The following is a 22,551-nucleotide window of genomic DNA, read 5'->3' as shown; positions in this document are numbered from 1 at the left end:
GCAGGCAGATCGCTTAAGCTCAGGAGTTCAAGAACAGCCTGGGCAACATGGCAAAACCCTGTCTCTTGCTATATTTTTGGTTTTTTTTGAGACGGAATCTCACTCTGTCACCCAAGCTGAAGTGCTGTGGTGCAATCTCAGCTCACTGCAACCTCCGCCTCCTGGGTTCAAGCAATTCTCCTGTTTCAGTCTCCCAAGTAGCTGGGAGTACAGGTGCCCACCACCACATCTGGATAATTTTTGTATTTTAGTAGAGACGGGATTTCACCATGTTGGCCAGGCTGGTCTCGAACTCCTGACCTCAAGTGATCCGCCTGCCTCAGCCTCCCAAAATGCTGGGATTACAGGCATGAGCCACTGCATCCAGCCCCTCTATTACACTTTTAAAAAAAGGAAAAGAAATTTGGATAACAGGTATTTGGATAGATCTCTCAGAATGGGCAAAAAACACAAATATGTTTGTGTCCCATGTGAATGTTCATTGAAGGTGACCTCAACAGAGGATTTTGTTAATTTTTTTTTCGGAGACAAGATAGTATTTGTCACTCAGGCTGGAATGCAGAAGTTTGATCATAGCTCACTGTAACCTCAAACTCCTGGGTTCAAGCAATCATCCCACCTTAGCCTCCTGAATAACTAGGACTGCAGGTACATGCCACCATGCCTGGCTTATTTATTTATTTTGTAGAGATGAGGTTTTATTATATTGAACAGGCGGCTCTCAAACTCCAGGGCTCAAGCAATTCTTCCTGCCTCTGCCTCCCAAAGTTCTGGGATTGCAGGCATGTGCCACTGCACCCAGACAACAGAGAAGGATTTTAATAATAAAATGGATAGGCTGACCCATTCTGTAGATACCAGTCAGATTCTTTCCCCAGCCACCACTGTCATTACCCAACGAGCTCATGAATAAAATAGCCATGGTGGCAAGCATGGAGATTACACACAGGCTCAGCAACATGAACTTCAACTCGCCAAGGCCAGCCTGGCCCCCAGTATGGCATCATTCCCTGGAATGATCAGTCAGCTACCTGGGGGCAGGTTGGTGACATTGGATTGCTTCCATCATAAAAGGGGCAGCGGTTTGTCCTTACTAAAACAGATACTCTGGATGTGGATTTGTCTTCCCTGAACACAATACTTCTGCCAAAACTACTATGTGTGGACTTACAGACCGCCTTATCCACCATCATGCTGTTCCACACAGCATTGCGTTCTGATTAAAGAATTCAACGTTACAGCCAAAGAAGCGTAGCAATGGCCTTATGCTTATGCTTACGGAATTTTTTTGTCTTACTGTGTTCCCCACTGTATCCAGAAGCAGCTGGCTTGACAGAGCCATGGAATCGCCTTTTGAAGAATCAGTTGTGGTACCAGCTAGGGGGCAATACCTTGCAGCGCTTGCAGGAAGCTTCTCCAGAAGGCTGGAAATGCTCTGAACCAGTGTCCAATATACGGTGCTCTCTCTCCCATAGCTGGGATTCACAGGTCCAGGAATCAAGAGGTAGACATGGGAGTAGTGTGACTATTACCCTTAGTAACCCATTAGCAAAATGTTTGCTTACTGTTCCCAGGACTTTATGCTCTGCTGGCCTAGAGATCTCAGTTCCGGAGGGAGGAATGCTCCTGCTAGGAGACACAGTGATCTTGTTGAACTGGATTTAAGACTGCTGCCCAGCCATCGTAGGCTCCTTGTGTCTCTGAGTCAATAAGCTAAGAAGAAAGTTACATTGCTGGTTGGGGCAGTTGATTTGCATTACCGAGGGGAAACTGGATTGCTACTCCACCACTCCACAAAGGAGGACTGTCTAGAATACAGGTCACTTAGGATGCGTCAGCATTACCACACCTTGTGATTAAGGTTAGGGTAAAACTGCAACAACCCAATCCAGGCAGGACTACTAACCACCAGATCCTTCAGGAATGGAAGTTTAGGCCACTCCACCAGTTAAAGAACCATGACTGATGACTTGTGTGTTGAAGTCAAAAGGAATACAGAATGGATAGTAGCAGACGGCAGTTATAAAAACAGGAATAAGGGCTGTAATCACCGTATGGCCTCTTTTTTTTTGAGACAGAGTTGCCCAGGCTGGACTGCAGTGGCCTGATCTTGGCTCACTATAGCTTCTGCCTCATGGGTTCCAGTGATTTCCTGCCTCAGCCTCCCAGGTAGCTGGGATTATAGGCACATACCACTATGCCTGGCTAATTTTTGTATTTTTAGTAGAGATGCGGTTTCACCACGTTGGCCAGGCTGGTCTCAAACTCCTGACCTCGTGATCTGCCCGCCTCGGTCTTCCAAAGTGCTGGGATTATAGGAGTGAGCCACCATGCTTGGCCAGAACTCTGCATTCTTGGGAGAAGTTTATTAATTAAGTGGTGTTATTTGGGGGTGAGTGAAGAGGGAGCCAACTAGTATGCTGGGGAACTGGGGGAGGGCAGAGGTCCCCAGAAGCAAAATGTAAGGTTCTTGTCTTTGGGATCCTTTTCTCTCCTTAGAGAAGACCCTTTAGATTTCTGCCTGAGGAGCTGATGCCTAGCTGTCAGGCTTCCTTCTTGCCAAGATAGGGGTGTTAACTCCTACAGACGAACTTTCAGTCAATCGTTTTTGCCAGCCCCACATCTCACTATAGCTCCATGCTGTACTTGAGTTTATCCATCCACAGCCCCTTTAGGGTCCCTAGAGCCAGTCTTCTTCCTAATTGGCTGTGACTCCCAGGTTCTTTGTATTTTTCCCAGCAGTGGTGCAATGATTGCACAGAAGCAATGATCTTCTTACCTGAGCCTATGTATAACCACTGGCCTAAGTGAAATACGGTTTGCCAGCATCAGCAGGAAGACTGCCAGTGGGGCTAAAAATCAAGTTCTCTTAAAGCTAAATCTCAATTCGCTGCTCTAAGCTGACCAACTTAATCTGAAAAGAATTTGCCGCATGTAAATATGTGAGGATTATAGTCATCTGTATATACACTTACATTAAAAATGGTTCTGCTCCCATTAACTTAGTCTAAAAGAGTCACCTAAGAATGCCAGACGTTATTTTGTTCGAATGCCATGGTTACTTTAGTTTAGAAGCATTTCTTTCAAAGCCGCGTCTCTCTTCACAGCAGTTGAGCTCTGGCAGTGAATTAAGCGGTCGAGGATTCAGCGAAGCTGTGGCTAATTTCTGGTTCCAATCTGGAATTGAAAACAAATTAAGGATTTATTTTAAGGCTACTCACTAATTTTCAACACACTGTCCTTTTAGCAATTGTGCACAACAACAAAACTTACAGGGTTTAAGACGAATGCATTTAAAATGTTGGAAAAGGACTCGGTCAAAAGGTTCCTTTTTTGGTTCAGTCTCTGATGAAGAGGCATATTATTGAATTATGCCGAAATATAAGATGAAACGAATCACATGCATTTGCATTTTGGTATCTCAGTCTGTTTGGTACCCCCAAACCTTTTTAGTCTGACATTTTATCAGTGCAGCATTTTGTACCACACTGCCCTCGTTGCCCTCCCTAAATTATTTTTTTCTCTTTTTGGAGGTTTCTTTGTTTTTTCAAATTGTATTGACTATAAACCTTTGGACTGAAAAGTTCAGTGTACCCCAAACAGAATAAACAAAGTTCAAAACCATACAAAATCAACCACTATATTATTTAGGAATATATATATATATATATATATATATATATATAGTAAAAACAATCAATAGCAAAGGCAAGATGAACACAAATTCAGGACAGGGGGTACATCTGGGGAGAAAGATGGTGGACCCAAAGGCTTTAAGTATACTAGTCAATTATTTTTCACAACTGACCTAAGGGATAAATAAGTATTTTTATTATTACTCTTTAAACTGAATATATAGAAAATGTTTTTGGCAGGTACAATAGATATCACAATAAATAGAAAATAGGCCTGACATGGTGGCTCAGGCTAATTCCAGCACTTTGGGAGGCCGAGGCAGGTGGATCATTTGAGGTCAGGAGTTCAAGACCAGCTTGGCCAACATGGTGAAACCCCATCTCTATTAAAAGTACAGAATTAGCCAGGCATGGTGGCAGGCTCCTGTAATCCCAGCTACTCGGGAGGTTGAGGCAGGAGAATTGCTTGAACCCGGGAGGCAGAGGTTGCAGTGAGCCAGGGTCGCGCCATTGCACTTCAGCCTGGGTAACAAGAGCGAAACTTCATCTCAAAAAATAATAAGGAAAAGAAATCAATGAAGTTCATCCATTCTTCTTACAATAACACAAACCAGAAACCTAGGAGTCACCCTTGACCACTGTCTCACCAACCAAATCCAATTAATTATCACTCTCTATCTCTCCCACTCCCACTGCCACGACCCTGCCCAAGCCACCTGGACTCACCAGAAACACTGATATCCTTTCACCTTGCTTAGACTCCTGCCGTCATCCAACCTCCAGACAACAGCCAAAGAACACACTTTAAACCTTCAACCGGGAGTCCATTTCACCATCCCCTTTGCTATCAGAAGCAGCAGAGTGACAAGGACATTGCCCAAGGCCACACAGCCAGGAAATGGCAGAGGCAGAACTCAAAATCTACTGATCTTACTTGAGAGTTCACGTCTTATCCACCCACCATCCTGCCATCCCTAAATTCATACCTATTGGTGCTCCTTCGTATTTTATAACCTCTAATCTATAATCATTAACAGTTTTGCTCATCTAAAGATAAGGATTCAAAGACAATTTTAATACAGTTATTGCTCAAGGAACCAAAGACTAGTGTTTCAATAGCATTGTAAGAAAACTTTTTTTTTTTTTTTTTTTTTTTTGAGACAGAGTCTTACTCTGTCGCCCAGGCTGGAGTGCAGTGGAGCCATCTCGGCTCACTGCAACCTCTGCCTTCCGGGTTCAAGAGATTCTCCTGCCTCATCCAAGTAGCTGGGATTACAGGTGCCCACCACCACCACCCCTTGCTAATTTTTGTGCTTTTAGTAGAGATGGGGTTTTGCCATCTTGGCCAGGCTAGTCTGGAACTCCTGACCTCAAGTGATCTGCCCACCTTGGCCTCCTAAAGTGCTAGGAGGGTCCTAATAATACATTTTTGTTACAATGTAACAGAGTAATTCTCAGTGGTACATTGATATTGCCATCTCAAAAAGATTAATTTGCCTAAGTATACATAGCTTATAAGAGGTACAGTCCACATTTAACACAGAACAGACTCCGAAATCATCAATCTTTCACTGTTCTAGTCTACCTTCCTTAGTGCTTCAAGAGTATCTCAAGAAATCCACATTTCTGGATATTAAGAATGGAAAACATTTCACTAACCCAAGGAGCATAACCAGAAATGAAATCTTTGAGGATTTTTTTAGATTGAATCAAGCGTGATTCTGTCTGTAGTTAGCAATGACATGACTTTCCAAGGTTTACTATGGAGTCCAATAGCAACGCCTCAGCCTCCCAGAGCGCTGGGATTACAGGCGTGAGCACCGCACCCGGCCAATTATGTTTATCCTTTTTGCACTTGAGAATATTGAAAGTCAGAGAGCCTAAGGACCATGCTGTTGGTAAAGACATATATTTTATCTTGGAAAAATGAGTTATTTGAATTATTTGGCACCAGGTAAGTAATACAAGGGTAACTTTCTTCTGAGGGTCCATCTCGTCTCTAAGTATGCTGTGTTCTGGAAATATAATAAAGTAGTTTATAAATGTGAGGAATTCCACTCAGCAACTCTTCGTGATCCTTGTAGGATGTACAATGGGGTTGAATCATACACATTTAACCGGGTGAACTCAACAGTAAATGTGAGAACAGTAGTTGTTATCAACCCTGAAATGTGCTACACAGATCGGGGATGCTGTGGAAGGAAAGTGTGAAACGGTTTTTTGGATTTCCTTACCATCTGACAAAATGCAATTACTGTTTGTGTGGATTTGTGGTGGTGACGACTTTGGAAGTCATTGTTGAAAAATAATATGAAGAATTAGTTGATAACCACAGAGAAACTTTAATCACCTTGCTGAGAATTCCGGGTATTCCAAATACGTCGATGATTTAGTATAATCACTCTTTAACAATCAAGAAATTTTGTTTGTCTGTTCGTTTTTTGAGATGGAGTTTCCTTCACTCTGTTGCCCAGGCTGGAGTGCAGAAGTGCTCACTGCAACCTCCTCCTCCTGGGGTTCAAACAATTCTCCTGCCTTAGCCTCCAGAGTACCTGGAACTTTAGCCATGAACCATCATGCCTGGCTAATTTGTGTGTGTGTGTGAACCACCATGCCTGGCTAATTTGTGTGTGTGTTTGAACCACCATGCCTGGCTAATTTGTGTGTGTGTGTGTGTGTGTGTGTGTGTGTGTGTGTGTTTCGGTAGAGATGGGGTTTCACCATGTTGGCCAGGCTGGTCTCAAACCTCTGACCTCAAGTGATCAACCCACCTCAGCCTCCCAAAGTGCTAGAATTACAGGTGTGAGCCACTGTACCTGGCCAGTCTAAGAGATTTTTCAAGGATAACTTTGATCATGTGTGATTTTTACCTTGTGCACTGATTTTAGAACTTAATTGCATTAGTCTTTTACAGATATTTATTATGGCATATATTTATTCTTGATCAATAATACTAACAGAAACTAAGATTTTTGAAGGTATAGTACGTAATATTACATACAGGCATAATGCTTATGCTTAAATTCTTTTTTGTTTTTTTCCAATCTGACAGGGCAGCTTTTATTTATTTATTTTTTTTTTTTGAGGCAGAGTCTCACTCTGTCACGAGGCTGGAGTGCAGTGGTGTGATCTCAGCTCACTACAATCTGTACCTCCCAAGTTCAAGTGATTCTTCTGCCTCAGCCTCCCGAGTAGCTGGGATTACAGACGTGTGCCACCACACCCAGCTAATTTTTGTATTTTTAGTAGATACAGGTTTAACCATGTTGTCCTGGATGGTCTGGATCTCCCGAGCTTGTGATCCACCTGCCTCGGCCTCCCAAACTGCTGGGATTACAGGCGTGAGCCACCGCACCCAGCAGCTGACATTCTTTATATGGATATTTCAGTTCTATTAGGTAGATTCTATATTTATCCTTTTTGCAGATGAGAATATTGAGAGTCAGCGAGCCTAAGGACCGTGTCGTTGGTAAAGACACATAATTTGTCTTGGAAAAATGAGTTATTTGCATTAGTTGGCACCAGGGTAAGTAATACAGGGGTAACGTTCTTCGGAGGCTCCATCCCGGCCTCCCAGGCTATGCATTCTCTGGGAACAGAGCCGTCTCCGTATCCCGCACTGTGTCTTGCACAGTCAGTGCCCAACAAATGCTTCCTAAGGAAATCAGTGAAACTATCTGTGCCGAGAAATAATTTTAACTAAGGAAGAATTTCTTAAGCAATAGCCATGATCTATCATGGTCTATATTTAATCAGACACCTTAGAGAACTGAACATGAAATGCACATCCTTGCTCATGCAGACATGTCTTCTGCCCTGCGAATCGGATCAAACACTGGCCAAATGGTTAGGATAACAGCCTGTACTTTGATAAACAATTTAATTTTCTTTCTCTTATTCTGTGAAAAACTCTTCCCCAAGGAATCCTTGTCAAGCCTCTTGCAGAGCAGCCCTTCGCCTACCTGTTGTTGTTTCTACAATTATTGCCACGTAAGCATCTCTCAAATGTATCTAAATCTACTGCTGACACCCGTCATCTGTTGCCTGAATCATTGGTTCTCAAACTGGGCTGCACTGTGGAATTATCTGGAGAGTTTTAAAAACTGCTGATGCCTGAGACCGCCAGCTTGCCACCTTGCATCCAGATACCCTGATTTAACTGGTATTAGGTATAGCCCGGGTGTCCAGATTTTTAAAACTCCAAGGAATGTAGCCAAAATTAATCTTTAACCTGGCTGGGTGCAGTGGCTCACACCTATAATCCCAGTACTTTGGGAGGCTGAGGCGGACGGTTTGCTTGAGTCCAGAAGTTCAAGACCAGCCTGGGCAACATAGTGAGACCCTGTCTCTACAAAAAAATACAAAAATTAGCTGGGTGTGGTGGCACGTGCCTGTAGTCTCAGAGACTAGGGGGCTGAGGTGGGAGGATCACTCAAGCCTGGGCTGTCAAGGCTGCGGTGAGCCGAACTTGCACCGCTGCTCTCCAGCCTGGCCAATGGGAGTAAGACCCTGTCCCAAAAAGAGAAAAAATCTTTAACCTAACCACTGCGATTGTCTCCTGACTCTCCACGTCCAATCTTTGCCCCATGCTGCTCCCATCCTGCTCCTCCTTTTCTTCTCCACAGTTAGAGTAACATTTTCAAAATGATTTTTAAAATTTTTTTGATTGCTGTAAGTTTTGGGTGGACCAGATGGTGTTTGGTTACGTGGTAAGTTCTTTAGTGGTGGTTTGTGAGATTCCGGTGCACCCGTCCCCCAATCAGTATACGCTGAACCCTGTTTGTAGTCTTTCATCCCTCACAAAATGAAGTTGCGATCATTACTCCTGCCCTCCTTAAAACTTTTCAACAGTTTCCCATTAGTCTCAGACTAGAGGCCAAAACCTGAATATGGCCTGTAAAGTCTTTCTTACTCTGGTCTTGCCATCTCTTCAGCCGCATCCTGCTCCAAGATCCCTCCTGATTTCTGTGCTCCAGCACACTCTTATTTTTTTTAGTTCCTCAAATGTGTCGTGCTCCTTCCTGCCACAGGGCCTTTGCATATGCTGTACTTTCTGTGTACCGGTTTGCGCAATTAACTTTTAGCTTATCCTTCAGCTCTCAGCTCATCATTTCCTAAGGGAAACTTTCTCTGACTTATTATAGGCTCTTTACCACCATAAAGACTCTGCTTCATAGCATTTAAGGCAAGTAGACTTTTAGGGTTATTTATTTTTTAGAGTTGGGGTCTTGTATGTTGCCCAGGCTGGAGTACAGCAGTACAGTCACAGCTCATTGAAGCCCCAAACTCCTGGGCTCAAGCAGTCCTCCTGACTCAGCCTCTTGAGTAGCTGGGACCACAGGCACTGCCATGTCCAGTTAATTTTTAAATTTCTTTTGTAGAAATGGGTTCTCACTGTGTCACCCAAGCTGGTCTCAAACTCCTGTCCTCAAGCAATCCTCCCACCTTGGCCTCCCAAAGTGCTGGGATTACAGGTGTGAGCCACCACACCCATTCATGGTTATAGGGTATAGAAATCTTGTGTCTATTCTTGCTTCACGTGGTATTCCTAAAACCTGGCACATTGACTGGGACTTGAATAGGCTCTCAAATTATTTACTGAAGGAGTAAGTATGGATGAGTGAAAATGTTTGTGGCATCAAATATATCACCAATTCCAACTGATGCCACCCCAAAAATATCTCTGGAATCCATTTATTTTTCCTTGTGTTCCCTGCTGTTCCCAGCCACCATCATCTCTGGTCTAACCTACTAAACAGTTTCTCAGTGGTCTGCCTGAGAAACTTTCCCCTCCATTTTCCCTTCTAAACAGTGTCCTCACAGCAGCCAGAGTAATACAAATAATGCCTTGAAAATATAGTAAGTCTCTGGGCGTGGTGGCTCACGCCTGTGATCCCGGCACTTTGGGAGGCTGAGGCAGGCGCATCACGAGGTCAGGTTAGACCATCCTGGCTAACACCGTGAAACCCCATCTTTACTAAAAATACAAAAAAATTAGCCTGGCATGGTGGCATGCGCCCATAGTCCCAGCTACTCAGGAGGCTGAGGGAGAAGAATCCCTCGAACCTGGGAAGTGGAGGGTGCAGTGAGCCGAGTTCACGCCACTGCACTCCAGCCCGGCGACACGACGAGACTCCATCTCAAAAATAAAAATGGATAAATAAATAAAATACAGGATGTCATTCTTCTGTTAAAAATCCTTCAATGTCTTACCATTGCTCTTAGAATAAAATCCAGTTGCTTGATCACGCTCACTGTCACTCGTTACCCACCAAACAACACTGGTCTCCTTTCTGTTCCTCAAATACGCCAAGCCCTTCCCAGCTTCCAGGCTTTTACACTTACTGTTACTTTTGCCTGAAATGCTCTTTATATGACTCATTCTTATTTTTCAGGGCTCAGCTAAAATTGCATAGACATTTTCCCTGACTGCCCTATTTAAAGAAACTTCCTTTAGCTCTCCTCCTCTCCCTGCTTATTCCCATATAGCACTACCACAATCTATGATGTAAAAAAAAAAAAAAAATGCACTTGGCTATGCTCTATATCACCCACCAGGATGTCAGCTTTGTGGAGGCAGGTATCTTGTCTGCCCTGGTCACCGTACTCAGCAGACAGCAGTGTCTGGTTTATAATAGGTGCACAATAGACAACGAAATCATACTGGGACCACGAGCTTCCAGCATGGACCCCAAGGACGCTTGTCCCCTGGTATTCATTCCTTGTGTAATCCTCTGCACACCGCTTTAGAGCTGGCTGTATCTGACTAATAGGATACATCAGAAGTGACAATGTGTGACTTTTGCTTTTTGAGACAAGAGTCCTGCTCTGTCACCCAGGCTGGAGTGCAGTGACACTATCTCAACTCACTGCAACCTCTGCCTCCTGGGTTCAAAGAGCTGGGATTACAGGCATGAGCCACCGCACCCGGCCTCCTCTTTCAACTCCTGCCCCTCTGCTTGGTATTTCGTCCTCAAGCCTCATCTTCCCAACTGGATTGTGAGTTCCTGAAGGACCCAAATCATTGACTGGACAGACTTTGTATGAACTGGCACAATACATAGTAGATGGTAAAGATTTCATTGCTCTGCTAACATTTATTTAGCTCCATACGTTTGGAAAGAATTAGGAACCGTCTTCTAAACTAAGCAAGGGAGAACACCGTTTGCGTCTGTCTGTCTGTCTGTCTATGAGAACCCTCATAGCAGAGGAGTTGCAAAGAAGGTCCTATTGAGGGTCACTTTGGAACCCGAGCCCCACCTGGATTTCCTCACGCAAAGGAAACAGATTTCAGACTCCCAGTTGGTCTTGAAGGGACAAAGGTCAGCCAGTCCTGTGGGACGGGAACCCCCCTGATGTTTTCTGACCACCTGCCCTTTTTGGTCCCTCCTCAACTCCCAGCAGCTTCTATGTCTCTAAGCCTCATCCTTCCTCCAGCCCTAACCCATGTCCCGCTAATCCCCGGCTTCCATCACCACAGACCTCCCAAGGGCCCCTGGGGCTGCAACCCCACCACTCTGCACTCCCTCCCAGCACCTGCTTCCCCAGTGACCTTGACCTCAGCTCCAGCCTCCTCCCCAGTCCCGCAGGTCCCACCGTCAGGCTCCAATCTTCTCTGAGCCTCCAGAACCCGGCTTTGCCCTGCTTGAAGCCTCTCATCCCAAAGCCCTGCTCCATCCTCTGGCTCCATCGCGGCTCCATCTACTGCCACCCCTATCCCTGGCTCAACCGCTCCAAGATCCACCTCTCCCCCCGTTCCTGCTCTTCCCAATTGCTGTGTTTGCTCTTCCTGGGGCCCAGCCCAGGCCATCTCCTCTGGCATTCCATATTTTAAGTAAAAGAAAGTGACCCCCTTTAAAGAAAACTATTAAATAAATAGTACAGGTGACACTCTGCTGTGACAGAGGCTGTGTAGCTTCAGAGTCAAGCAGAGCTTGGGGTGAAATGACCTGGGTCTGAATTCTGCTTCTTCTACCTCCTAGCTGTGTGACTTGGGGCGAGTGAATAAACTGTTTCTGACTTGGCTTTTCCTACTGTAAAATTGGGGAAATAGTAGCACTTTACCTCAAGGAGCGACTTTGAGGACTAAATATGTGCTTACCACTGTGTAACAGCCTCCAAAGTATTGAGGTTTATTCATTTAAAAAGTCTGTCGGCTGGGCGCAGTGGTTCACACCTGAATCCCAGTTCTTTGGGAAGCCAAGGTGGGCAGATCACTTCAGGTCAGGAGTTCAAGACCAGCCTGGCCAACATGGTAAGACCCCCGTCTCTACTAAAAATACAAAAATTAGCCTGGTGTGGTGGTGTGTGCTTATAGTCCCAGCTACTCGGGAGGCTAAGGCAGGAGAATTGCTTGAACCCAGAAGGTGGAGGTTGCAGTGAGCCCAGATGGCGCTACTGCACTCCAGCCTGGGCGACAGAGTGACACTCGGTCTTTTAAAAAAAAAAAAAAATCTGTCAATGAAGTAATTCATCCCGAGAACTAAAATTCAGAGCACTAATGACAGCAGGAACACAAGCAATGTTTAAATTGCTGTCTGCATGTCCTCCCTCAAGGTCCTATACGTCAGGGAGACTCAGTCCCTTTCAGTACTTTCTTACATGCTGCGGCATCAATTACAAGGGGAACTTAGAATTTCTGAAACATGCCTCCAAATGTCAAATCATTGTCATAAAGTTTGAAATCAGGAATAAGAAAAGTTCCCTAACAGTATGTTTAGGCACAATAATGATTTCGTCATGTGACAAGGGGTCAGTGAAGAGGGGTCAACCAGGTGTGGTGGCTCACACCTATAATCCCAGCACTTTGAGAGGCTGAGGTGGGAGGATCACTTGAGGCCAGGAGTTCAAGACCAGCCTGGGCAATATAGTGAAACCCTGTCTCTAAAAAAAAAAAACAAACCACAGTGGTCAGACTTGAGGCTGTGTCTTAATAAGGATATATGCATTTCCATCCCTGAAATCTCCTCTGCAGGGAGCTATGTAGGCAGGAACCCTGGGAGGCCTTTCTTCCTACACCCAGAAACACACTCACATATCCATGCCCCCAACTTGACTGGTCCCAAACAGGCTCCCTGAGACAGCAAGCCCACGCGAGAGGCTGATCTGTGGCCCAGGCAAGGTTAATCTCAGAGAGTTAAGAGCAGTCGCCCTGACTTACCAATCTCGTAAAACGGCAGAGAATAGTCTCTTTGGTAAGTGGTTTCTTTATACCACGGTTCGGCAGGCTTTGAATGTCTTCGAAAACAAATATAGCGAATGAGTGTCTGTTGGTCTAATTGAGGCTGATAGTGATATTTTCTCTTGGGTGGAATTGTCAAGTCTATGAGCGGTCTAAATGGAAACAGAAACAGTTTGCTGAAAACCCGGTAGAAAAAAGCAATCCATTTTCTCGTCAGCTGAAATCCATTCTCTGGAGTGGCCATGGGGCTAACAAGAGGGTATTGACAAGACTCCCACAGCTCTAAGACCAGCCCTGGCAAAGCTTCTGTAGATAGTTCAGGGACTTCTGCTCCCTGTTCTTCGCTTTAGCCTCCCTCCTCCTCTCTAATCACGGGTCCTAGGAGGTGATGTGCATCACACCGTCCGCTAGACCTACCCATGTGCAGCCACTTCCCACACTTGAGGTCCCGGTGCCCTTTCCCTATGTAACTGTTCTGCGGATGTTTGGTTGCTTTAAGGAACCAATGCAGGGCTGGGGTGGTGGCTCACATCTGTAATCCCAGCATTTTTCGAGGCTGAGAGGGGCAGATTGCTTGAACTCAGGAGTTCGAGGCCAGCCTGGGCAACATGGCAAAACCCTGTCTCTACAAAATAATACAAAAATTAGCTGGGTGTGTGGCATGCACTTGTGGTCCTAGCTACTAGAGGGGCTTAGGCGGGAGGATCTCTTGAGCCCAGGAGACAGGGGTTACAGTGAGCTGAGATCAAGCCTGGGTGACAGAGCAAGACTCTGTCTCAAAGACAAAAAAAAAAAAAAAAAAAAGAATCCAGTACATCTGGTTATCTGGTTGGGGTTAGACTAACCACTGTGTGCCTCTTGGGGTTTGGTGAACCTGAAATCAGTTATAACCTTCCTGGACCCCTACTCAAATAGATATCCCTTGGGAAAGAAAAACAAACAACCACCAAAATGTAATGGCAAAATATCGCTTGTGGCAGTATACTTTCACTGGCACAACTCTGGTGATATATATTAAAACCTTGACAATGTGCACATATTTTGTCCTGGCAATTAGATGTCAACAAAGACTTAGCTCTAAGAATGCTTGTCAAAGTGTTTTTATGATAATAAAAGAATGGGGACAACTTTCATGTAAAAAAATAGGAAATTATTTAGACAGTGACACAGAAATATGTGGGAATGCCATGCCACCGTCAAAAGTGGTGCTGTACAGCCGGGCACGGTGGCTCATGCCCGAGACTGGCAGATCACCTGAGGTCAGGGGTTCAAAACCAGCCTGGCCAACATAGTGAAACCTGTCTCTACTAAAACTACAAAAGTTAGCTGGGCATGGTGGTGGACTCCTGTAATCCCAGCTACTTGGGAGGCTGAGGCAGGAGGTGGTGGTTGCAGGGAGCTGACATCACGCCATGGTACTTCAGCCTGGGTGACAAAGTGAGAGTCTGTCTTAAAAAAAAAAAAAAAAAAAAGGATGTTGTAGGATTATAATTTTTGAAATGGAAAAAAAGTCCACAATACATTATTAAGTTTAAACCTAGGTTTCAATTGAATTATGCACTGAATTGAATTAAATTAAATTCATTTCAATTGAATTAAATGGATGAATTCTACGGTATGTGACTCATCTCAATGCAGCTGTTACCAAAAATAAAAAGGTTTTGAAACACCCATCCCATCATATTTTGAATGATTCTGCATGATTATCTCTGGGAGATGATATTGTGGATAATTTTCAATCATTTCATTTTTTATTGTGAATGTTTTCTGAATGTTCTCATAAACCTTTATGTTTTTAAACTATAAAATAGATGAGATGAGTTGCTGTTGATGTGAAAAATATTAAGTGTTGGCTGAGATTTAGGAACATCTAAATCTAATTGGGGTGAGTAGCCTTATGTGAGTATATAGCTGTGAACTAATCACACTTAAAGAGGTGACTAACTAAGACTGCTTAACAATCAGTTGCGTTTGCCTGATTCGGTCACCTTCACTGTGATGTGACATCTTTAAGAAAGAGTGTGTTAGCAGAAATGGAGTGGATCTGCCTGACGTTCAGAAAAGGCAAGAGCAAGAATCCAGCCATGCTTGTGGGATACTGAATGGGGAGAGATGCTGGATGATTGGATGGGTGCTCTGTATGGATGGGCCTCGAGAATCATCGAGAATACCCACCCATCTCTACTTGTTCTGATTTTATGCTTAACAGGTGTCTGAACTCGTAAAGTAGATGCCTTAAATCAGGCGTCCCCAAACTTTTTACACAGGGGTCAGTTCGCTGTCTCTCAGACCGTTGGAGGGCTGCCACATACTGTGCTCCTCTCACTGACCACCAGTGAAAGAGGTGCCCCTTCCTGAAGTGCGGCGGGGGGCCAGATAAATGGCCTCGGGGGGCCGCATGCGGCCCGCGGGCCGTAGTTTGGGGACGCTTGCCTTAAATGATGGGTGAGCGTCCTCCTTTTCCTACAAAAGAATGTCTCCCACTGTCAATCAAACATTAATGGTCTGGGGCAGGCGTTCCTGGCACTGAGTTCCTAAAATTTAAGTTACTTGACTAAGTTAAAACGCTCATGGTGTTTCTTAAGTGTCTTTGATGAGTTAATAAAATACTGTATTTATTGCTGCTTGTAGAAGTAATATATACTCATTAGAGAAACTCTAGAAAATAGAGAGAAATATTTAAAAATAAAGCATAAGCTGAGTGGGGTGGCTCACGCCTGTAATCCCAGCACTTTGGGAGGCCCAGGTGGGCAGATCACTTGAGGCCAGGAGTTTGAGAAACCCCGTCTCTACTAAAAATACAAAAATAATAGCTGGGTGTGATGGCGTGCGCCTGTAGTCCCAGCTACTTGCGAGGCTGAGGCAGGAGAATTGCTCCAGCTGGGAGACGGAGGTTGCAGCGAGCCAAGATGGTGCCACTGCACTCCAGCCTGGTGACAGCGTGAGACCTTGTCTCAAAAAAATTAAAAATTAAATATAAAATAAGAATAATCTCACCACTCATTAAAAAAAAAAACATGAACAGTTTGGTATATTTCCTTTCAAACTTCTTCTATCCATTAAATAATACTTATTTTTGCTATTGTCAATATTATGAGGAGTTAGGTATCTTCCACCCACCTCTTTTTATCATTGTAACTTGAGCGACATTTTTGGAAATCGAGATTGAGGAGGGTGTCTCACCTGGGAGCTTTCTTTGCACTATCGTCAAAATGGAGTCTTGCCAGCTGCCCGGGGTAATAGCCTTGCAGATCTCTTCCTTGGTGAGCAATGAATATACTAGAGCAGAAAGTGAGAAGAAAGCCATTCTTACCGTTAGTTCATTCCAGGAGAACGTCAGCTGTGGAGAAGACAAAACATATTTGGTCTTCGTCCCCAGCTCCTGGCACTGAGCCCCTAAAACCCATGGAATTTCTTGATAACAGTTTTTTAAATGCAAGTTTATGGTCCTTGCCAAGCTCCCTCCTCCCACCACAACTTCCTGCATCTGTAATAAAATGTCATTTATGTTCAGGATTCATAAGGAAATATTGAACATATTAGGTATCGGGTTCAAAATATTAGGGGAAAAAATAGGTGGATATATAAAACCAGTGGGTGGTCAAGCATATTTCTGGAATAAAATAAAATTAAAAGAAAAGAAAAGAAAAACAATAAAAAATAAATTAAATAAATAAAACCAGTGGGGCGAATGTTGATAACAGTTGAAATGTGGGAACTGGGCTGGGCATGGTGGCTCACACCTGTAATCACAGCACCTTGGGAAGCTGAGGTGGGTGGATCACTTGGAGTAAGGAGTTCGAGACCAACCTGGCCAACATGGTGAAACCCCGTCTCTATTAAAAATACAAAAAATTAGCTGGACGGGGTGGCACATGCCTTAATCCTAGCTACTGGAGAGGCTGAGCCAGGAGAATCACTTGAACTCTGGAGGCGGAGGTTGCAGTGAGCCAAGATTGTGCCATTGCGTTCTAGCCTGGGCGACAATGCCAGTAAATGGAGGGCTCTGTCTGGAAAAATACATAATAATAATAATAAAAGAAATAAGGGACTTGGTAGTGGGGACTCATTATACTGTTTTTTTTTCTACTTTTGATGTTTACAAAATTTCATTTTTTAAAAAACAACAACTAAGTCTGTAAAGACGAAACGTGAAGCAGCAGAGTGAGCAAAGCACCGCGCCTGTAAGCCCAGGAGGGAGACTCAGCCCTGTCGAGAGGCTGAAGGCCGAGGATTTTGGGGAGTGCCGGTGTGAGCCAGCACGTGGAGACCGGGGGACAGTACTTCTGCAGGGCGGACTTGAGAGAGGGCGGCACAAGTGACATACGAAGGGGAAGGGAGAGGCCGGGCTGGAGGGGCTGCTTCTTAGACTGCTTGAGGCCAGGAGTTCCAACAGACTGGGCAACATAGCAAGACCTGGTCTCGACAACAAATTTAAAAATGAGCAGGCAGCTTGTAGTCCCAGCGCCTCAGGAGCCTAAGGCAGCAGGAAGATCAGTGAAATCCAGGAGTCTGAGGTTGGACCAAGCTACGATCCCATCACTTCACTCCAGCCTGGGCAACAGAGTGAGACCTTGTCTCTAATAAATAAGTAAAAATGAGGCTTGCTCAAAGCCACGAAGCCAATGGGGCTACAAGGGGTGGACCCCAAAATCACAATGCGAAGTTGCTGTCATGAGTTTTTAGCTTCTCTGCTTCTGCAGACTCCACAGCAGGTGGTGAAGGGAGAGCGGAATTAGGACTGACAGATTGTCATCTGATATCACATTTAGCATAACAAAACATATCTAAGGCTTGTTATTCTTGTGCCATAGATGACCTTGAAGAAAGAGTGAAACTGCTCCTTCATTTCCATCTGTGCTGTCAGCTCCCATTGCGTAGAAGTACAGGAGCAATTTGTTTCGCCCCAAGCAGAGTAAACGGTCCAATTCAAAATGTGGGGTTGGGTCCCTCAGACTTCTTGCTAAAGCCCTTCCCAAGCAAAATCCAATATCCTGCTCTTTTAGGAATTTGGAGTTGCCTGTTTGCTTGGATTCTGCAATGAATATGAGCTTTCTTTTTCTTACAACTTTCCCTAAATCCAATGTAGAGGTGAAAGCAAGCCTATGTTGGATGTTAATTACCATGTTGGCTTCTGATTAATCCCTTGTATTAGCCCATTTTCATACTGCTATAAAGAAGTACTCGACGCCGAGTAATTTATAAAGAAAAGGAGGTTTAATGGACTCACAGTTCCACATGGCTGGGGAGACCTCACACTCACAGCAGTAGGCAAAGGAGGAGCAAAGGCGTGTTTTACATGGCGGCAGGCAAGAGAGCTTGTTCAGGGGAACTCCCACTTATGAAACCATCAGATCTCGTGAGACTTATTCACTGCCACGAGAACAGCATGGGAAAACCTCCCCCCCATAATTCAGTTTCCTCCCACCAGATCCCTCCCATGACACGTGGGGATTATGGGAGCTACAATTCAAGATGAGATTTAGGTGGAAACACAGCCAAACTGTATCACCACAGGCCTCTAAGATTTCCAGTTTCTCTATGGCACTTCAGCCAAACAGCATTGGTGTTATAGTACTTTGATTGTCCCACACATTGCTTCTGTATCACCCTTTACCTAGGGTATCTAAGCCCTGGCTCTCGGGCGTAATGGCGCAGACATCCACCATCTCATCTCACTGCCACCTGAGACACATGCGTAGCTTCTGGTCCTAAGTCCCTGTTCAATATTTCTTTGTAAGAAGCTGGATTTGTCAGCCTCTTTTTTTGGCCCCTCAGCTTCCTCTGACTTTTGCCAGTAGGTTTGCACTGACAAGCTCAACAGGGAACGCCCAAAGAGCTTCCCTAGACCTCCCTAGCTGTGGCCCCTCAACCACTGAGCAGCAGGATGTGCGGTTCTAACTCCCCAAGGCCCTGGCTGCCTGGCCACAGCCTCGAGGCTGTGCATCTGGAAGAATAATACCTTGGTGGGATCGCTCGGCGACGCTCAACAAATTCTCGTAGTCGGATGGCAGTCATGATGGATGGGAATCTGAAAAAAAATATGGATAAAGGATCATATTGCCAGTTTCACGTAGCTCCACGGGTGAGCCCTCTAGGACCACAAAGTCCATCTTGAAAGAAATCAGTAAAACACTTGACATAGTAGAAAACTATGGGTATAGGTTATTTAGCTAATTTTTGGTAGAGATGGGTTTTCACCATGTTGGCCAGGCTGGTTTTGAACTCCTGACCTCAGGTGATCCACCCACCTTGGCCTCCCAAAGTGCTGGGATTACAGGCATGAGCCACCACACCTGGCCCACATCTGATTATTTACAGGAGAATGTGGCTTGCTACAGGCAAACTGCTACATTTAAATAATCCCATGAAGTGGTGAGATACCATCTCTTCGAAAGATACAAAAAAAAGAAGATTCACATGAAAAAGAGTAAACATTGGGAGGGAAGTTGAGTGGCTGGGGACAAAGGCATGCTTTTTACTATTTGCCTTAGGAATGCTGCGCTCTGCGCATCTGTTATGTAGGCGTAAAGACAGCTGGGCCTGTGGTTTGCACAAACATGGCTGGGGTATGGGGGGAGAACACTGGACTGAAACCCGTGTGGCCCGAGGCAGGTCATTTTCCCACTCTGCACGTTGATTACAGTAGCCCTCGGAGGGTTAAATGGGCGTTGATGAGTGCGGGAGTGTTCTGTGCCCCTGAAAGCAGCTCTGTGAAGGGAGAAATAGGCGTTCCTGTTGGCAGTCACGGATTATGTGTCAGGTAACATGCATGAACTCCTTCCCAGCAACCCTTCAGAGTTCTGTTTGCTTCCAAGAAAGTGAAAACAGTAAGAAGTCAAGTAACTTGTATGAGGTTACCAAGGAAGCAGTGCTGGAACCCTCGGGCTGCAGAAACATTCATTTTAACTCTTATTCTCTATCGAAACAGTCACAAGGCACCCAGACCACCAGCCAAAACAAAACTAGGATTATTCAGTAACCAGGAGACAGAAAGGACTGGAAAAAAAAAATGTGTCCCGGCCCCTTCTTTTCCCTTTCATAGTCAACAGTTAACTCGTTGCCTGCCGCCTGGCTAGCTGCTTTATTTCACCTGAGTGTGTTTTTCAAAGTAACTTGAAAGCTGATCACTGATTGTCTGATCTATTCAGCAAAGATTTATTCACCAACTACCTTCACCGGACACTGCCAGGCACTCTGGAAAATGCGTGTAGCAAAAGATACGTGATTTCACTGTCATGTTGCTTAACAGTCTGGTGGAGGAGATAAAATCAGATATTAATCATAGAGCCACACAGATATAAAATTAAAGCACAGTTCCTCCTAAAACAGAATCCTTTAGCACCAAGTTACCTTCCAGGCAGCTGGGAGGCTGCGCCTCCCTTTCCTCTTTCAGAGGTCTAAAACACAGGATCTCTAAGAGCAGATAAATCACATTTGCTTCAGAAAACCTGCGCACTTTCCCTGATATGAAACATCTGAAAAGCTTTTCTCAAGGAGAAGGACTTTCTGAAGACTTCGTTGAAAAACATTTTTAAAAATTGGCGTCTATTTTTATGGTAGGAAGAATTTTAAACAGTGTTGTTAAATTAGGTCTGTAATCCCAACACTTTGGGAGGCTGAGGTGGTTGGATCCCTTGAGGTTAGGAGTTCAAGACTAGTTCTGAGGCAGGAAAATCGCTTGAACCTGGAGGTGGAGGCTTCAGCAGGCCAAGATGATGCCACTGCACTCCAGCCTGGGCGACAGAGTGAGACTCCATCTCAAAAAAAAAAAAAAAAGTGTTGTTAAATCAAAGTTTGGGTGCTCCCAGTACAATGTCCAGTGGAACTAGTAACAATTACTTAGTAAATTTATCAATGTATAGGCCCCAATTAAATGATAACTACCAAGCTATTAATTAATTTGTCCAGAGAAGGGGAAGAGGAAGGATATTACAGTCAGGGTCCCAAGACTGATGTTATGTATCTAGTAAGATTTGGAAAATTCAGTGAGTCAACGGAAACATGTGGAATAGCCAGGAAATGGCATTTTAACTGGTGAGTACATTGCATCAGTTGATTTTCTGGATGCATTTTATAATGCCCCTTTTCCTTGGAAGTGTTGCATCTGTGTTCATGAAATTAGAAGAAGTTCAACCCCTGGGGAAAGCCGTGCCCTAGTGATCAGAGGGTGCAGAGGAGGCATGAGTGAAGAGGTTCTTAGGATTGACATGACCCACGCTGGCGAGGAGCATGACTACTGTAGCAGCTGCTTTGAGCATGTGTGTGATGAGAGGCTGCTTAGAAGCGGGCTCGCAGTCACTGAGTGACTTTCTGTTTTCTCAGGTAGCCAGTTTTCCCAGGTCAGGAAGGTTGGCTCCCCCTCCCCGGATTCTCGCTGATTCTGTCGTGAGTTCTGTGGCTCCCCTCCCCGGATTCTCACCAACTCCGGAGTCAGTTCTGCTGCCCGAAAACTCTTTCCTTTCTCCTTCTCTAGTCTAAATTAAACCCATTCTTCAGGGTCGTATTCAAGTCCTGCGGAAGTTCTCTACAAGGGCTCTCTTCTGAGTTTTAAATGGCCCATTTCCCTCCTCTGAATTCCCAGAGCCTCTGGTAAATTCTACTATGCATTTTGGTGTATTGGCTGCTGAATTAATTTATTCATTCTATTATTTAAGAAAAATCAGCGAACTCTCTGCCAGGCTTTGGATAAGGCTCTAGAAATTCTTCAAACCACAAGACATCTGGGGTTTTCTTGTTGTTGTTTTTTGTTTCCTTAAATAGACACAAGGTCTCGCTATGTTGCCCAGGCTGGTATCAAACTCCTGAGCTCAAGCAATTCTCCCGCCTCGGCTTCCCAAAGTGTTGGGATTACCGCTGTGAGCCACCAGGCTTGTCCAAGACAGCAGTTTATGCAGCACTCTGTCTCTCCAGGTAAAATGTGAGCTCCTAGACGTTGGGGACCGCTTTGTCCTGGTGGCCACTGTCTTCACTCTCTTTGTCCTTCTAGCTCATTCTCTTGCAAAGGGTTTCCTATCCAAGGAGTGCTTGATGCGTGCTTCAGAATGAATGAATGAATGAAAGAATCAGTCGCTCAGTAACTTAATAACCTGTTAATCTAGTTAACCGTTTTGAAAACTTAGGTCTTCTTGTATCACAGAGAACCAAATATCTTAAGAAATACAGGTGCACCCATTTCTAAGAAGAAGAAGAAAAAAAAGACACGTTGAGTTAAAACTGACAAGAATTCAAAGTTGAGAGGGATGAGTGTTCACTTTCTAAAAGAAACGTTTGCTTTATCAAAAGGCTTGCCGTAACGTTTCTTTATGGTGTGAGTTCCTATCTCTAAAATACTTGAAATGTAGTCAACCATTTAGTAATGCAGCCACTACGTGAGGCAAGAGCGAGGTCCAGGCAGTAACAAGCACACCGCTATTACCTGCCTCAGCTGCAGTGGGCAGAGACCTCCTTGTTCCTAAATGTACTCCTCTGAGGACGGTGGTGATGACAGCTGCCTCCTGCTGCTGGATCAACTGCAGGGACACACTGCAGCCGTGCAGAGCCTGATCCCTTTACATCATTCAAAGGGGATTGTGATGTACATGGGCTTACAGAGCTTTGCCAGGCAATGCCTTTCAGGTCTCGGGCTTATAAAAAGTAGAGATCCTTTGGTCGCTAGGGAGAGTCCAGCTGCACGTGAAAGAAAGGGCAAAAATGAGTGTGAAAAGGGAAATCCTGTAGGCAAATAATCCAGGC

At 44.8% G+C, this 22,551-nt stretch overlaps 1 protein-coding gene across 3 annotated transcripts; it reads right to left on the bottom strand.

Moving 5' to 3' along the window:
- Positions 1 to 2,413: 2,413 nt before the first annotated feature.
- Positions 2,414 to 22,334, bottom strand: SPMIP3 (sperm microtubule inner protein 3). 3 transcript variants are annotated; one of them, XM_003935323.4, is made up of 5 exons: positions 22,235 to 22,334; positions 18,779 to 18,847; positions 16,000 to 16,095; positions 12,796 to 12,968; positions 2,414 to 3,177 (listed from the first exon to the last, which is right to left on the bottom strand). In XM_003935323.4, the coding sequence occupies exons 2-5, from the start codon at positions 18,832 to 18,834 to the stop codon at positions 3,059 to 3,061; spliced, it is 444 nt and encodes a 147-aa protein (XP_003935372.1). In that variant the 5' UTR covers positions 18,835 to 18,847; positions 22,235 to 22,334; the 3' UTR covers positions 2,414 to 3,058. The 3 variants fall into 3 exon arrangements, with proteins under 3 accessions (XP_003935372.1, XP_010344162.1, XP_010344163.1); XM_010345860.3 differs by having other exon boundaries at positions 12,796 to 12,872; XM_010345861.3 differs by lacking the exon at positions 12,796 to 12,968.
- Positions 22,335 to 22,551: the final 217 nt, after the last annotated feature.

Source organism: Saimiri boliviensis, chromosome 14, assembly GCF_048565385.1.
Source record: "Saimiri boliviensis isolate mSaiBol1 chromosome 14, mSaiBol1.pri, whole genome shotgun sequence".
Lineage (NCBI taxonomy): Eukaryota > Metazoa > Chordata > Mammalia > Primates > Cebidae > Saimiri > Saimiri boliviensis.
The sequence above is the reverse complement of the archived record's forward strand: the minus strand, read 5'-3'. Positions and strand labels throughout refer to the sequence as shown.

Coding starts and splice junctions, on each gene's coding strand:
- SPMIP3 (XM_003935323.4), bottom strand. CDS start 18,834: ATGACTGCCATCCGACTACGAGAATTTGTTGAGCGTCGCCGAGCGATC. Junction 16,096..18,778: donor CGCCGAGCGATCCCACCAAG/GTATTATTCTTC, acceptor TTTCTGCTCTAG/TATATTCATTGCTCACCAAG. Junction 3,178..12,795: donor TCTGCCGTTTTACGAGATTG/GTAAGTCAGGGC, acceptor TTTCAATTCCAG/ATTGGAACCAGAAATTAGCC.